This window comes from Desmodus rotundus, unplaced genomic scaffold, assembly GCF_022682495.2.
Source record: "Desmodus rotundus isolate HL8 unplaced genomic scaffold, HLdesRot8A.1 manual_scaffold_299, whole genome shotgun sequence".
Classification (NCBI taxonomy): domain Eukaryota; kingdom Metazoa; phylum Chordata; class Mammalia; order Chiroptera; family Phyllostomidae; genus Desmodus; species Desmodus rotundus.
Window position 1 is genome coordinate 21,538 of NW_026527367.1, and position 17,361 is coordinate 38,898.

The 17,361-nt window shown below is 61.2% G+C and overlaps 1 protein-coding gene across 1 annotated transcript in view; it reads left to right on the forward strand.

The window, feature by feature from the left end:
• Positions 1 to 1,254: 1,254 nt before the first annotated feature.
• Positions 1,255 to 17,361, forward strand: part of ZBTB46 (zinc finger and BTB domain containing 46) — a 32,413-nt gene continuing 16,306 nt past the window's right edge. The window contains exons 1-2 of the mRNA XM_053917800.1: positions 1,255 to 1,472; positions 14,367 to 15,336. Coding sequence (XP_053773775.1) covers positions 14,400 to 15,336 — 937 coding nt within the window. The 5' untranslated portion in view covers positions 1,255 to 1,472; positions 14,367 to 14,399. The remainder of the gene's footprint in view (positions 1,473 to 14,366; positions 15,337 to 17,361) is intronic.

Here is a 17,361-nt window from a genome sequence, read left to right on the forward strand (position 1 = left end):
AGAATTCCGCCCCCACCCCCACCCGACCTGCCCTCTCCCTGCAGCCCAGTGAATGCCTCCTTACACATCCAGAGAAAGCATCCGTAATGGCCCGCCGCCTCCCACCTCCCGAGGAATTCCGCGGCGCTGGGCCCACAGGGAGGCAGGGCGCAGACGGCTCCCGGCGCCTCCCCATTGGATGGCTGGGTCTTGCTCGACTCCCCTGCGCGGCTGGCCAGCCACAGGCTCACCTCCCTTCCCACCGCCGCCCCTGGGAGAGGAAGCGAGGTGGCCTTTGCCCCCGCACAGGCCAGCCAGGAATGCAGGGCCACGATTCCCATTACGCCCGCCCGAGGGCTCGAGGACAGTGTTAGTTAGGGGAGGAGGGACGCCCAGGGCCCATCCCGGGCAGCACGAGTCGTGATCGGTGATCGCCTGCGGGGGGTGCCGGGCCAGTAACCCCACCAGACAGACGAAGCGGCCGAGAGGATCATCGCGCGTGGCCGCCAGTGCTCCTAAGTTGGCCAAACCCAAGCCCCAGTGACGTGCAGTGACGTGGCCCGCTCCCCGAGGTGCGCCTCTCCCTGGGTGGGCCGGGGGCCCCCCGAAGGCGCAGGCGTTTGGTGCCCAGGCTCCCGACTGCGTGAGGGCGCAGGGCCGAGGGAGCACTGTGTCCTTGCCCGCGTCGCACAGCGCCGGGCCCGTAGAGCCGCCCGGGCGCGGGCGAAGTCTCGAAGTTTGAGAGACGCGCGCCGCGCGACTGCGCGTCGGGGCGCGGGGACAGCCTGTGGCCCGGAGACCCGCGCGCCCCCGAAGAGCTGGCGCGTGGGCAGGGCCAGGGTGCACAGTCGGACAGATGCTGGGGGCCCTCGCCCTGACCCGAGTCTCCCAGCCCGGGGGGTGGTCTCTGCTGTTCTGCCCTGCGGAAGGGGTCGCGGGTGCCCGAAGACCCCACGCCGCGCCGCCCCCGCCCCCCGCCTGCCCAGGAGAGGGGGCTTCCCACAATGCCCAGCGAGCTCCAGCCCGCACTTCCGCTGTCCGGCCGCCCACAGGGGGGCCGGAGGAGGACCGACCCCCGCCGCGCCCCCTCTCGCTCCGCCGCGCGAAGCAGGGGGCCAGGCAAGAAGCGGGGCGCGCGGCCCGGCCGGCGGGGGCGGGGCCCGGGGCGGTGGCCGCGGCCGGGGCGCGGCGCGGGCCAATCAGCAGCGGCGGGCGCGCGCCGGGGGCGGGGTCGGGGTCCGCAGGCGGGGCGCGCGCGCGCGGGCGGCGGGGGCCGCGGGGTTGGAGCGGGCGCGGGGGCGCGCGCCGGCCTGACGGACGGACGCACAGACGGACGGACGGAGCAGCTGAGGCCAGCGCGCATCTCCGACCCGCCTGGACGCAGCGCTCGCCCGGCGGCGGCGGCGGCGGCGGCGGCGGCGGCGGCGGCGATCACCGGCTCCGGGTCCGGCGGCCGCAGCGCCCGCCCTCGCCCGCGCCCCATGGGGTCACAGGTAAGCAGCGCCGGCTCATTGTCCGCGCGGCCGGCGGGCGCATCGCGGCGGGGCCGGGCGGGGGCCAGATCGTGGCCGCTCCGAGCCGGGGCCGCTCTGAGCCGGGGCGCGCCACCGCCGCCTGCCGCCCAGCGCCCGCCGCGCCCCACCCCGCGGGGGCGCCCTCCTGGCGGCGATCATAGCGCCCCGGCTGCGGCTTCGGGGGCGCCGGTAGCTACAACCGCCCGTCCCGCCCGGTCTCCGAGCACAGGAGTCTCGGGGCGGGGCGGGCGGGGGCGGTGCGGGGTCCCGGCAGGGCGGCTCGCGGAGGCGGCGGCGGCGGTGGGACTGCCCCGCGCCCCTCGACCCGGGCGCCTCCTGCCGCCGCCGCCGCGGTCCCTCCCCCGACACCTCCGAAAGGGGAATTTTCCAGCTGGTAATTTCTGCTGCGTCAACGCCCGGCCCCAGGAGACAGCCCGGGGGCGTCCTGGCGCCCCTCACCCGCGCCGCCCCGCGCGCCCCCCGCCCGCACCTCCGAGCCGCACCCGGACCCGCCCGCACCGAGTTTGCCAAGAGTCGCAACTGCGGGAGGTGGGTGCGGGCGGCTCCCCTCGCTGTGCCCTGTCTTGGGGTCATTGTCTCCCCCTGAAGCCGGGCACTGGCCTCGTCTCCATTTTAATTACCGGCTGAATCTGGGCGCCGGGGCCTCGGGGCCGAGCGCCTGGACGAGCTGGAGGGGACGAGGCGCGCGGAGCGGCAAGGGGCGCGCGGAGCGGACGAGGCGCGTAGAGAGATCAGGGTCCGTGGCGAGCGGCGTCTTTGTTTCTCTGTAAATAGACATGTCAGTTTCACGGGGTAGTGCGAGTCGTTGTGACAACTCAATCCCGATGGCAAATGGGGAATTTTCTACGCCCGGAGAGGGCTCTGGCTAGTTGGGGTGCCCCCAGCCCCGCTAGCAAATTCATTCTGTGTAGGCTTAACGGACCACGCACAATAGGGCTGGACCAAGGCAAGGAGCCCGGGGAAGAAACCGAACGGGCCAGGAACAGATATGTTCTGACACCGAGGAAATATAAACAAAAGAAAGTTTGACTGAGATTCTCAGCGAATTTCCTCCTGCTTTCCCTGCCAGAATCTCAGCGACGCATTTGTCCTGGATTACAGTGGCAAGATTGTTGTTACCAGCATTGTTTAAAGAAATGCTAATTAGGCAACACGTCTAGCAAAGGCTGGACGCAGACACCTGTGTACCGAATACGCCCGCGCGTTGTAAAATTGTATCAGTTGTAGAATCTTTCATGTTAGATTTATTATCAGAGGTAACTTCCCGTTTGGGCAACAGACTTGTGGATTCTCTCTCGTTAGCCCCTCTGCCGTTCGCAAGGTAAAATTTCCACTCCGCGAGAGTGGAAAATAGTTTGTTCGTTCGTCAGAAGGAAATTTATGGGAGGCTTTTCCACATGAATAATGGAGTAAACAATGGTTTTTTTTTCAAAGCAGAGTTCTTGCATTTGGGTGTATTTTCTGATCCTTTGAGACACTTTGAACTGAAACTTTGGGACCCCTTGTTATTCCAGAAAGGATTAAGCGAGTGCAAGGCATTCTTCGGCAGAAGTTACTGAAGGCTGAAGGGGAACTTAAACACTGTGTCCCCTAAAAAGCCAGTGATTATTTTCACATCCCTTACTGAAGGGAAGACAGGGAGGGGCTGTTGGGAGAGTTCCCTTTGGGGGAGGTGGCAGGTGCTGCACCAGGCTGTTGAGAAACCCCAAGTCCAGCCGCTCCTGAACGCCAGCTTCAGGATAAGTCAGTGAAGCGTCTTATCGGCATCCCAGGTGTGAGGAGTGTGTTTTAGTTAGATGAGATCATTTCTGTTCAGGTTTAGCTGTTTTGTGTTTGCTCAGAGCTCAGCCCACGTCCCCTTTGCGGTGACAGGACCGGCTGACCGCTGGCTGCCTGCTGTGTCCTCGCTCCGTTACCCAGGTTCAGGGTGACCCCTGGCCCCCAGGACACCCCATGCTCCTCGGCTGCACATTCTCACCGAAAGGCCGAGGCCAAGGACCTGGAGGAAATACTGTGCGGCGTGACAGCCTGTTGTTGCTGGGTGATGTATTATTTACAAACACGTTAAGCTGAATTAAATTTTAACAGAGTGCACTTTCCAACATTGTCCTTCCGTGGGGTTTTTCAAATTAAGGGAAATTGGGCCAGTCTGTCCCCGTGGTCTGTGTTTCTGGGACAGCGGAGCGGCACGCACACTTCGCTCGCAACCAGAGGTCTGAGACCAGCCTCCAGGAGCTAGGAGACCCACTTAGTGCTCGGCGTGCAGAAAGTTCCGGGAGACCGTGAACTGGCGCCACATCCTCGCTTTGCAGGCGCCTTGTGCTCAGGTGCCCTCTCGGCTGGGACAGGGGAGTTGTAGAGACCATCGGTCCTCTCGCGCCACGCCCAGTCCCTCAGCGGTCCCCTGCTCTGGGGGCTTGTGCTCCTGGCCACCTCATGTGCAGAAAAACGCAGGCTTTCTCCTTTCTCCTCTCTGACTTGTCACACCTTACCCTGAAGTCAGCTGAGTGACGGCAGGTCACCGAAACTTCCCCAGTGAGCGTCCCTCCCCGAAAAAAGAAAGTCTTCTTGTTGCTCCGCGTTCACCTCAGCAGCCCGTCTGCCGGGAATGAACGCGTGATGAAAAAGCTCTATTCAGGCCACAGACTCTGGAAGTCTTTGAAGTACGGTCGTCTTGTCCTCATCCTGGTTCTCCTGTCCCCTGCGCTCACTGTGGCTTTGAGGTCTGAGGCCGTGACAGCGGTGACATCCCCCCCCCCCCCCGCCATCCTAGTTTGATGCTGTGTCCCACCCACGGGCACGCCGGGCTTGTCAGTGTGGGCCACCGGCCATGGGAGGGTCCATGACAAGTGCCCAGTTGCACAGGTATGCCCGGGGTGTGGAGAGTAGGTGAAGACTCCTAACGGGGCAGAAGAACTAGCAGCCCGCTGAACCACACCTGCACCCGAGGGTGGGCTGCCGCTCTGCGGGCGGACTTCCGGAAACCAGCCCTTGGGAAGTGACGGCTCAGGGGCTGCGTTGGGCTATAAAGAAATGGCAGGCTGGGCCTTGGTGTCTGGAGGGTGGGGGACAGTGTTTTTAGGCTTTCTAGAAACACATACACATGACCCACTGGCCGCCCGCGTGGCAGGGAGCAGAGTGCGAGGCGAGGGTGTCCAAGCATAGCCCAACACAGGGACGGTGCCCACGGGACCCGGGAGGAGGCCTGTGTGGTCTCAGGTGTCGTGACCACGGGGCAGCCTTGCAGACTCAGGAGGGGAGGTCGGCGCAGGAGGCTCAGGGTGAAGTGGTCAGAGGCTCGTGCTTGGAGGGGCCCCGGGGCTTCCACTCTCGCTGGAATGTGGTCGCCGCCTGTCCCAGGGTGTTCAGGGTGAGAACTCACTGCTGAGTGACAGTTAGAGGTGGTGACTTTCCCGCCCAGACCTTCTGAGCTGAGAGAAAGTTGTGGATGGGAGTCCCTGCCGGCTCCCGAGCCAGAGACCAGGTGCCCCATCAGCAAGTGTGGGGGCCGCCGCAGGATCTTCTCACATTGGGGACGTCCCCGCAGTGTCACACAGGCTCACAGACTCGGGGTGACTGTGACGAGCGTGTGTGCATCCCTCGTTTTTGATTTCCAAAGGGGAGCCCAGGCGGGGCAGGTGGGGGCCCTTGTCAAACCAGAGCTGAAGTTCTTGCCCGGAGTGAGGGAGACTCCGTAAAGGCCTCTGTCCAGCACCGCAGTGCTCACAGGGCCTGTTCATCCTTGTGACCACTTTTGCTTTCGTTTTCGGCCGTACGTGAGTGACCTCAGGAACGTGGGGCTTCCGTGAGGACGTGGCCACATCGCAGTCTGGGTTGACACAGAAGCACGCACCGGTAGCGTCTCACTGCTTTCCTTCTGGACAGACTTCTGCAGCCTCTGACTGTTTGGAAGAACTTTCCAGAAATCATCAGCAGACTCCCTGCTGTCTGCAGGAATGGTGACCTTGCGTCTGCGACGGCCTGCCGGGCCTCTGGGGCGCCATAGCATTGGGGACGTCTTGACGTTCCCGTTTTTTTCCCTGTGTTTCCTCGTTGGCAGAGTGACCGGAGTGAACATGTGACACCGTCCGACGGTCCCTTTGAAAGGCGGGTTGACCGTCACTCCCTGAATTTCACTGGACAGTGCAGTCAACATTTGGGGTGCTGGCAGGCGTTGTTTGATTTTATTACTCTTTTTCCTCACCCAGGGACATACATATTAATAAAGATGGGACAGGAAGGAAGGAGAGAGGGGGAGGGACATCAATGGGAGAGAGCAACCCAGGCACATGCTGTGCCTGCCGGGCAGTTGAACCCGAGACCTTGCTGTTTACGGGTATGACGCTCCAACTCACTTAGCAACCTGGCCAGGGTAAGACATCGGTGTTTTAAATGTTTTTGCGCCTCCTCGTCTGGCGTGCTGCTCAGCGTTGATACTAATGCGTTGTTCTGCGTGGTGGGAACTCCAGACACGAGAAGCCCTGGAGCGAAAGGGAGGCAGAGGCGCCCTTGTCTGTGGCCCAGCGTGGCCCGAGAGGCCGTGCTTCTTTGAGATAAGCAGCATTCTCCTGGTGGAAATGAGTCGAGAATGTGTCCGGGGCACACACGTGCCCCGAGGGCAGGAAGCGTGTGAGGATGGGTCAGACACCGTCGCTGGGCCCCGCACCTGCTCCCGGGAGGGTGCGGTGTCAGAGACCCACGTGTCCCGGTCGCTCATTTTCCTCCGAGGTCACTGGACGTGGGGTCCCGGGGGGGAAGCCGCAGCGCCGCCCCTATTTGCTTAATGTCGCTCAGCACAATCTGACTCTGTTTCTGCCCTGTGTTAGGAAGCAAGACTACCCATGGAGTCATGAGTTTGAGGTCGTGGTTCGATTTCTCTTGGCACCCACTAAAATAAGCAGGGGACCACTAGGATAGACGTTTGTCCCCAAGTTGGCTAGAAGCCGTTTCTCAGTGCAGCTGTGGCATGTGGACCACCCCTTGGGGGTCCAGGGTACGGAGGGTTCGCCCTTCCCTGCTGAGCTGCGTCTGGAGGGCCCGAGCCCCACACTTGCCTCCTGCTCAGGCACCTTCCCCATCACGGCCACTGGTTGAGGACTGGCCCTCTGGCCTGGGCGCAGCAGCCAGGGTGAGTCAGGTGGCTCTGGGCCGGAGTTTCCCAGGGCCGTTGTAACGAGCACCACACGCACCTGGTGGCTTTAAACCGTGGAGATTCATTCTCTCACTCGGGAGGCCAGCAGCCAGCAGCCTGGCAGAGCTACACCATCCCCAAAGGTTCCAGGGCAGGGTCCTTCCTGCCTCTTCTGGCCTCTGCAGCGGTCGGCAGTCCTGGGTGTCCCTGGGCCTGTGGACACAGTGCCCATCTCTCCTGCCATATTCTCCTGGCCTCTTCTCGTGTCCAGTTTCCCCTTCCTAGAAGCATGCCGGCCCCATGGGATTAGGGTCCACTGGGTCGTTTGTTCCCGTGCGGGAGGTGACGGGGCGGAGACAGGTGGCGACCCCTGCTGTGGAGAGGGGTGCAGTGGCCGGGTGGGGAGAAGCTGAGGTGGGCCCAGGGCGTCCACAGGGGCGGTGCAGGCAGGAGGGGCCCTCCTCTGGGCACCTGTGCCCGCCTGCCCCACCAGGTCATACCAGGGCCTTTTCTGTCCCTGGGCAGCTGGTGAGACCTGTGGCCTCTTTTCTGAACTTCCCAGAAGGGTCACAGCTGTGGAAACACCCCCTTCAAAAACATGGAGAACTTTCTTCCTGCTTTAGTAACACAGGGCACTTAACCCATCGAATCACGATGTGAGCGGCGCGCCTGAAACTCGTCAGCCTGAAGCAGCACCAAGAGTGGGGTGTCCTGTGGTGGCCATGGCAGCCGTGGCCGCCGCCCAGGGGCTTCTGGGAGACACTTGCAGGGCGATGCCCCCGAGGGGTTTCCCTTCGGTCTTTAGAAGTTAGTCTGGCGCCAGAGCTTTGGCAGCCTCTCTGTGCCCATCAGACACAGAGGAGGAGAGGTCCGTGTTCTCTCCTCCTGGGGACTCAAGGAGGCCACCGGACACTTGCTGTCCTGTCAGGAGGGTCCCTGATAGTTAAGCCCAGAGCCCCCAGGGTGTCCCTGCGCTCAGAGGCACCCCAGTAGGAGTGAAGTTGGCGCCTGTTTGCATTTCCTGTGTTTATACCAAGTGCTCCCTCATGGCCATGGATGTGGGCGTCCTGCAGCGCTGCCCTGCCCCTCGCCAGCCGTGGCTGTCATCCTGCAGTTTCAGGAATGACAGGGAAGTGGGGTTTGAGCCCTATCCCCAGGGCACCTGCTCTCTGCTCTGATTTCTGCCCATTTTCCCCCTGTAAACGCCTCAGCATCGACGGCATTTTATTGCTGCAGCTGGGCCTTGTTTAGGTGCGATGTGCCACAGTCCGGGCTGCTTTCTCCTGTCGGGCCTCGGCGTGTGTCTCAATTTTTGCCTTCGTGAGTGGCAGCACTGGAAACCCCTGTGAACAAATCCCCATTTTTCTGGTGTCTCCTTGGTGCAGCCGGAGACGCAGTCTGTGACCTGCTGACCGCTGACCGCTGCCTCTGCGTGCCAGGGAGACGGGCGGTGTGCTGTCCCCTGGGGCACGTTCCCACCCTCGTAGGACTTTTAGGACATGACATTAATGTTGGCCAACTTCAGAATGCGGATTCTCCTTTGAACTCTTTTCTCGGATTCTAGTACATTTCCCTTGGTTAATGTCATAACATTAACTTTGATTTTAAAAGCAGGAGAAAGGAGGGCTTTGCCCAGCACGTGGTCCAGACCTTCCACGTGTCAGCAGCCTCGGGAGCTCCTTCCCCATCAGGGCTCGGTGACAGGGACCATGCTGGTGTCTAGGGCACGCACCCCGCATCACCCCAGCAAGCGTGTACTGGACTGCATGACCCCAAGACTGTGCAGCGGGGCCCTAGGCTGGTGGGGGGCCCAGGGCACTCGAGTCTCCCTCCCAGCTGGCTGCCTGGCTGAGCTGGCATCTGCAGGGCCCATTTCCTGCAGCGTGCTGTGGCCACCAGTCCGTAGGGCATGGGGAGCCCCTCGTGTGCCCTGTGGCCCTAGAGTAGCGGGTGGCCCGCCCTGGTGCATCCCCTGTGCGTCCCCAAGTCTTGGCAGGTCCCAGTCTTTCCTCTGAATCATGGAGTTTCATTTCTTAAAGCTCCTTGGAGCCCGTCCCAGACCAGCATTTATAGAAGGGGCTTTCCCAGGGAGTGGCTCTGTCTCCATCACATGGTGGGGCAGTGGGGGGACAGGGTGCCCTCAACCCCCTGGCCCTCCCCTGCATCTGAGCAGGACCTGAGCCTGAACCTTGACCAGAGAGGAAGACCCGGCCCCTCCCCTGAGGGCCCTCTAGGCTGAGTTCTTGTGGGTCCAGGTGACCCCACACTGGCGCTCACCTCTAGCCTGGTCAGCCCCACCATGGCCTCCCGTGTCTACCCCGAGTCCCTGCCTCGGGTCCCCAGCTGGCTGCCAGGTGTCAGGGCCCCGTTGGACAAGGTTGCTGCTGAGCCTATGTAGTTGAGGTCGATGTAGGCGGCAGCCTGAGTGATGGAGGTAGGATCTGCCTACAGAAGGTCTTGGTGCAGCTCAGGCAGTTTCTGTGCGCCCCCCCGCCCCGGCTGATCCGTCCTTGAGAGGAAATGACAGTGGGCATTGGGGACATGTCACGCTGGAGGCCAAAGCTTGGCTGGACCCCGGAGCAGAGGTGCGACTCGGTTTGAAGCAGACCTGGTGCCCGAGACTGCCAGGTGCCTGGCCCACGTGGCATGCAGCTCCTCACCGGGACCGGGACCCAGGAGTGTTGTGTTCGAGGGATTCCGCCTTTAAGAACGAAGGACTGATCACAGGCTCCCACAGATTGCTGGACACGGCAGACGTGGACACAGGTGGCCCCCGGGTGCTCTGAGTCGCCCTCGCAGCCTTTCCGCTGCTGTAAAGGGTTTCCCCAAAGCGTTGGAAAGACCAGGAAAGGCTCCCTGTCGCTCGATGGCACTGCCTTTGTTTCCTGTTAGAGTCTTTTCCTCTTGCAGGCAGGGGCACAGGTGTGGCGTTAGCATTTCCAGTCACGGGATATCTCAGATTTAAAATCCCCAGAAATGGCTTTTCTGCCTTGTTGAGCCTATGTGCTTTCTAAGAAAATTTAAATTTTTTTCTAAAATTGATGTGTGAAAAGGACCACACGGAACGTATCACGTCGCCCTTCTGGGAGCCAGAAGTCGAAGTCAAGGTGGGCCATCGCTCCCTCCTGAGCCTCCGGGGAGGGTCCCTCTCGCCTCTTCAGCCGCCCAGTGTCCCTGGTCCTGGGTGGGTGGGTGGGTGGGGTCACGGGCCACACCTCTCCCGCTGCCTCTGGCTCACGTGGCTTCTGCACTCAGGCCCACTTTCCGTGCGTGGCCAGTCCTGCCGGGCTGCGGCCTTATCTCACCTTCCTTACGTCCCCAGAGACCCTGTTTCCAAATAAGGTCACATTCCCAACAGGTACCGGGGCTGGGACTTCAACGTGTCTTTTCTGGGGACGTGATTCAGCCCACAGCAACGAGTGTCTCTGCGTCCCTCCCCTGACACTGGTGTGGGCTACAACCGGCCAGGACACCCAAGCCCATGAGTGGTGTCACGCTCCAAACTGTTACACCCCCTGGTGGCTCAGAGCTGGGATGTCACCGGGTCAGTGGCTGGTGGGGGGCACACAGCCTCACCACCCACCGTCAAGCCCACATCCGAGGATCAGGAATTTGCTGCCCCTCTTCGACCAGCATGTAATGTGGGGCATTTAAAAAATAGTTCTTGAGTTTAAAATGTAGGATTTCAGTATTGTATGTTTAATGGAAAAGGGGGAAAAAAAAGTCCCTATACTTTTGGTGACTCCGAGAGTGAGCCCTGAGCCTCTTTGGCCTTGAGAGGTGGGCCTGGCCGGGGCTCCCAGACGCGGGGGAGGGGCGCTGGAAACTTCCTGGGGGGCAGGCAGTGTCCCGTGGGTTCCACAGGGAACTTGGCCTTTGCAGATCTTCCCCGTGGGGTGAGCGCATCTGTTCTGTCTGCCTCGTGCGTCAGCAGATGAGCCAATGTGAGGGTCATGCCCGTGACGACCAAGCGCGGCTCAGAGACCAAAGGTCCAGACCGGACGGTGTGCAGGGGCCGCCCGGGCGCCTAGGTGCAGGGGCGGCTTCTTCCCCTTTCTCTCTCCCAGCCCAGAAAACAAAGAAATTCCCCCAGACCGACTTCCCACCAGCGGAAGCAGAGAAACGGGAAGTGCACAGAGCTGCCTCCGTGGGTTGGCCCTCAGGTGGACGCACGCGGAGTTCCTGGCCCTGCCGGGTCCTGCGCTGCGCCCGGGGCCCCCAGCCACTCTCCTGTGTGCCAGGACCTGAGCAGGGACGCCTGGGCCACTGCTGGTGGCTGCGCTGGGGGTCTTCTGTGTCCCCTCGAAGCACTGGTCTCTGGGTTCCCTGCCTTGGTGGCTGGTCTCAGGGTCTCTCACTGGCCCTGCTCTGTCTCACCATCACTTGCCCCCCCCCCCGTGTCTCCTGCACCCCCAGACACAGGTTTGTTGTCTTGGGGTTCTGTGGCCGATGGGCTCCGCTGGGTGGCTTTCTAGTGCCAGGGATGCTGGGCTGGAACAGAGGGCAGCAGCGGTGCGGCCACCTGGAGCCTCACAGGGGTCGGGGCATCTCCCGTGTTCAGCCATTTGTGTGGCTTCTTTGGGAAGTGTCTGCTCAAAATGTGGCCCAGTCTCAAAAAAGAAATCTCACCAACATAATTGCAAAGGCTAGTTTTCAGAGCGGGGAGGGAGACTCGGCCCGACGTCTCCTCCCAGGGAGGCTGCGGCTACCGCTGGGCCTCCGGTGGGTCGGACACTTTGCCTGCGGTGCTGAGTGTGTGGGTCTCCCACTCTAAAACACGTGACTGCTGGGTTACATCTTAAGGAATGTTTCAAATAAGTTAGGCCTGCCTGAAACGCAGAGGGCAGACCCAGGGGCCGGAAGGTGAGGTGAAGTCTGGTGTGAGAGGGATGTTCTCATCTTGTGGGTCGTCCCTCATTCCTTTTCTTAAAAATGTATTGATTGATTTTTGGAGAGAGAGAGGAGAGAAACATCGATGTGTTTGTTCCACTTACTGATGCATTCATTGGTGGCTTCCTGTACGTTCTGTGATTGGGGATCAAACCCACAACCCCTGTGTATTGGGACAACGCTCTCACAGAGCCACCCGGCCAGGGCGAGTTGTTCCAGACTGGTGCGAGTGACTGTGACTGGCCCCGGGGTGGAGCTGGCCACCAGTGGGGGGCCCCAGGATGCCTGGGTGCGACAGGGATGTGAGGCCTGAAGTGCACCCACAGTTTGATTTTTTTTAAGAAGATTTTATTTATTTATTTTTAGACAGAGGGGACAGGAGGAAGAAAGAGAGGAAGAGAAACATCAATGTGTGGTTGCCTCTCCAGCACCCCCTACTGGGGACCCAGCCTGCAACCCAGGCACGTGCCCTGACTGGGCATTGAACTGGTGAGCCTTTGGTTTGCAGGCCAGCACTCAGTCCACTGAGCCATACCAGCCAGGGCCAATTTTACATTTTTACCAGGACAGACCACCTTCCTGGCAGAGCACCTTGGGGATGGAAGGAAAAACCACCCTGCCCTGCTGCCGGAACTGAGGCTTGGAGCACAGTGGGCAGCGGGCGACGCAGTCCTCTCCCAGTTTCGTGGTTCCTGCGCAGTTTGCAATGCGGCGACTGACCTGGGCTTCGAGCACAGAGTGTTCGCTGTTGGAAGGGGCACCAAGAGCATCAGGCACGGAGCCCGGCCCCCGACGGGACAGGCCCGCGCCAGAACCCCTTTGTCACACGGTCACTGGTCACAGGCGTCGTCACCGTGTGCCTGGCTGTCCACAGCGGGCATGGGCCCCTCACCAGCCCCAAGCCCCATTCCGCCCTACGCAACGCTGGGATTCCCGTTGCATCACGGGGATTCTGGCTGAAACGGAAGCACCTTCAGACAAGCAAGGTGTACGTGAAACAGAGAGCCCGCAGAGGAAATACAGGCAGAGGTGGTGTTGGGAGCAGCACAGAGGTGCGGGCCTCGCCTCTGTGCAGTCTCAGGCGCCTGTGTGGCCACAGGTACCCCTGGCCCTTGGTCCTACCCAGCGCCGAGCGCCTCACCTTGCCGCCATGTGGCATCTGCATCTCTGAGAGGGCCCCTTACTCAAGGGGTGCTGCACCTGACCCTCTGAATGCATGAAGGGGCCTCTGCTCCATGCAGCAGATGATGGTCAGGGTGTCTGCCCACAGGTGTGAGCCCACAGGTGTTCCCGTGAACCCATGTGCACCTGGTAAACAGGTGTGTGTCTGCGGGTGTGCGTTCTCTGGACAGGTGTGTCCTGCACGCAGGCGTGCCTCTAACATGTAGTGCACCCCAGCAGGCAGGGCAGGTGCTCCGCGTCCTTGCCCTCACGCTGTGAGCATGCTCTAGTCTCACGCAAACACTCCCTTGCTGGCGGTTGTGTGACCGGCAGTGCTGCCCGGGGTGCTTTCATTTTTAGGGTCCTGTGGTGGCCAGGTGGGCCGCACCCCACGAACATCCCCCGACGCCGAGAGATCCCCCACAGAAACACAAGTGCAGCTGCTGCCCTTCCCCGGCAGACATGGCCACTTGGATCGCCGCTGTTATAAATTGCTTTTCTTTTCAGTGTCCAAGCAGCGCCTCCGCTGCTGGACTTTGTATTGTCTTCCTGCCGCTGAACCTCTGTGGAGGGCGAGCTGGCTTTGAAGCGGCTGACTATTTCAGATCGTGCTGTGCGAGTGGAAGTGACTGTGAAATGCAAGCCTCTGAGGTCCTTTTGGAAAAAGCGGCACCGTGCTTTCTTTCCTTCTCGGCGATCTTCCTGATTCTTAAAGGATCTATTTTACTGGCAAGCAGAGACTTATTCATAGAGGAAATCGGATCCCGAAACCCACACTTCCTCCTTTGAACACAGAGCCCGAAGCCTTGACTCTCTGGTCACGTAGCCAGAAACCACTTGGACGTAATTAGTTAAGGGGAGGCCACGCTGGAGTAGGTGGCCCCTGACCCTGCACAACCGGTGAAGGGGACATTGGGACAGGCAGGAATGAGAGGTGTGTCTGCAAGCCAAGGAACCTCGAGGGGTGTCGGCCACCAGTGGGAGCTGGAGAGTCTGGGATGTGTCTTCCCTCAAAGTCGTCCACGGGACTGACCCTGCTGACACCTGGGTCTGCGGTTCAGGCCTCCAGGTGATGCGAGAACCAAGTTCTGTTGTTTAAGCCGGCTGGTCTGCGGCATCTCGTCCCTGGGAAACGGACGCAGGCAGGGAAGTGAGAGGACCAGGCACACAGGTTGAAAGACACGGCCGGGATCGCGGGGGATCGCGTGGTGGGAGGGGCACCAGGTCAGAGAGCTTAGGGGACCACGCGGCTTTACCAGGGCGACCTGGGGGTGCCAGTGCCTTCCCCGCCCGGTGCATCGGGAGGTCGGGACGGCTGCGACAGCGGTTTGCACCCTGTTGCTCCAGGACGTTCCGTGGAACACCCTTCTTTTCCGTTTGCTTGTTTCGAAGGATGTCCCTTCAGGGGTGAGGGATGAGGACGCAGGTTGGATACCCAGGTCTTTCCGTTTTGGTTCAACTACTGATGGGCGTCTTCCCTGTTTCTGGGACATTTGCTTTTTGTTCGGCGAGTTTGCTGTGTGTGTGGGATTCTGTCCAGAAATCCAGGTCCAAGCCTTAAGCCACAACCTCCCTTTCCTTCCCGACTGTGATCGCGGCCAGGCCCCCGTGGGTCCCGCGCTCTGCAGTGTTGGCCGCGTGTGGGTAACTGTCCCCTCTTGTCCCCACAGGGTCTGTAGAAGAGGCAGCACCCCGGCTTCCCGATGAACAACCGGAAGGAAGAAATGGAGATCGCGTCCCACTACCGGCACCTGCTGCGCGAGCTGGACCAGCAGCGGCAGCACGGCGTGCTGTGTGACGTGTGCGTGGTGGTCGAGGGCAAGGTCTTCAAGGCCCACAAGAACGTGCTGCTCGGCAGCAGCCGGTACTTCAAGACGCTGTACTGCCAGGTGCAGAAGACATCCGAGCCGGCCACGGTCACGCACCTGGACATCGTCACGGCCCAGGGCTTCAAGGCCATCATCGACTTCATGTACTCCGCCCACCTGGCCCTCACCAGCCGGAACGTCATCGAGGTCATGTCCGCGGCCAGCTTCCTGCAGATGACAGACATCGTGCAGGCATGCCACGACTTCATCAAGGCCGCCCTGGACATCAGCATCAAGCCGGATGCCTCGGACGAGCTCTCGGAGTTCGAGATGGGCGCCCCGCCAGGCAGCAGCGCGGACGCGCTCATCTCTGCCGTCATGGCCGGAAGGAGCATCTCCCCGTGGCTGGCACGGCGCGCGAGCCCCACCAATTCCTCCGGGGACTCGGCCATCGCCAGCTGCCACGAAGGAGGGAGCAGCTACGGCAAGGAGGACCAGGAGCCCAAGGCCGACGGCCCTGACGACCTGACTGCACAGTCGCTGTGGCCGGGCGACCTGGGCTATGGGCCGCTGCACATCAAGGAGGAGCAGATCTCACCACCTCATTACGGAGGCAGCGAGCCGCCCTCCACCCGGGACGGGGCGCCCCAGAACTCTTTCCCCGAGCAGGCCGGAGCGGACGGCTGGCAGCCCACCGGCCGAAGGAAGAACCGGAAAAACAAAGAGACTGTCCGGCACATCACACAGCAGGTGGAGGACGAGAGCCGGGCCGGCTCCCCGGTGCCATCCTTCCTGCCAACGTCCGGGTGGCCGTTCAGCATTCGCGACTCAAGTAAGCCTTTTCTTTGTTCTGGGGGGTGGGGGCGCTGGGACACTGAGTGGCGGCCCGTGGTGGCATGTGGTGTAGACAAAGCGACACGTTCCCAGGCTCACACCGGCGGCTTTCCCTGGTGTTTTTTTCTCATGGTCGCTGGGCTCACCACATAGTGCGGGGCTCTAGGCTTTGCTGTGTCTCTGGTTATCACCCTCTGGACGGTATTTTGTATCATCTGATACTTTGTATCCGTCTGTCAGACGAGTAAACAGCAAAGTTAATGTTGCTCTTTCTGGAGGTGACGATGGTCTCCTGGAGCCTTTCTCGGTGGCAGTTGGGCGAACAAGTACCCTGGGGCCTCTGGGGCTGTGGGTAGGGCTCAGGGACCACCCAGCATTGGTCCAGGTTGGGATAGAGGCCTCTCAGCAAGTGTCCATGTGGAGAGCCCTGTCCAGAGAGAAGGCAGGAAGTCAGCCGAGTGAGTGGATGGAAGTGGATGGAAGGCAGCAAACCGTGGGGTGACAATCCCTGAAAAATGTCACAAGTACGAAGCATGCCGTGTGCTGGTGGGGCACCCGCTGTCCTGCCCGGAAGGCTTCCCAGGGCCCCTGGGGAGCCCCGTTCACACTCTCCTCAGTAGGAAGGGCACATCCGGCCCCATGCACCGTAGTTTTTGTTATTGTCATAAAATACACATACCGTCAGCGCCACCCCTTTAACCATTTCTAAGTGTACAATTCATCCGCATTAATTACACTCACTTTTTGTGGGGCTACACTAACTCTTCTCCCAAACTTGTCTTTATCCCCAAATTGCAACTCTGTATTCACTGGACAGCAGAGCCCAGGAGATAGCATAGCCCGGGACTACTCATTGTTTCTGCGAGTTCACGGTCAGCCAGGGTCTCTCAGCCAGGGTCTCTCAGCCCGGGGGGGGGGGGGGGGGGGGCGGTGAATGCCTGGGGCGTCTTGAGATGTCCTCAGCATCCTGGCTTCCCCCCCTGGCTGCCAGTAACCACTCACAGCTGAGACACCCAAACACGACTGCAGACCTGGCAGCTGTCCCTACAGGCTGCCCCCCAGAACCGCTGGAGTTGGACTGAACTGGGTCAGAGGAAGCCTGGGCGTCTGAGCTGATAGAAAAGCCCCCGTCCCCCTACTAGCTGTCAATTGGGAGAGGGACAATGGTGTCCCCATCTGCCCCAGCTCTGGTTGGAGTCATCCACCAGCCCTGACAAGAGCCCGGCCCGCAGCACTCCGTGGTGAGTGACCAGGGCAGAGGCTTGGTGCCGAAGCGGCCGAGGTGGTCAGTGCAGAGCGTCTGCCCCTCTGCCCTGGTGGCCCCTCACCCGTGGGCAGTGATGCTGGGGGCCTTGAGATGGGAGAGGCCACCGACAGACATGCTGAGAGGCACTAGCCTCCTTAAGCCGCGGGTCTGCGGTTTTACATGCCCTCGCCGAGCAGAAGGTGTTTTTAGAATCCAACAAGTGACTTCTGCCACATACTCCTGTGAACGCCTGAAATCCCTTGGTCTCCAAGGCAACTGTGAGCGACTCCCGTTCAATGGCTCCCAGTTGCTAAGACAAGGGCGTGCGGCTGTGAGCTCGCGTGGGATGGTCTGCCCGCTCCTGCCGCCCTACCGGCTGCCCACCTGCCCCTCCGTCCCGGGGTTTGGGAGCGTGAGGTGGGCTCCCCAGTGCAGGTCCCTTTGTTTTTATTAAGGATTTATTGCATCTCAGAGAACAGGATGTTCTAGTTCCGGCCTGCTTAGGGTCGCGGAGGCTCTTCCCCAAGAGGGACACATCACGGGGTCACCGCACATGGTTTGGGGCGACGGACGGGGGTCTGGCATCCAGTCCTGCAGGCTGCCCACCCACTCTGACCCCTGTGTGTCAGACCTCCGCCGTGGTGACCCTGGGGCCCATCAGCATTCGGAGTGCTTTCTTTCGGGCTAAACACACCTTGCCGGTTGTGGCGCGAGTTCTGCTGCCCGAACACACCCGTGTTTGTTGACCCGGCCTCTTGTCCCCGGACGCGGAGCCCT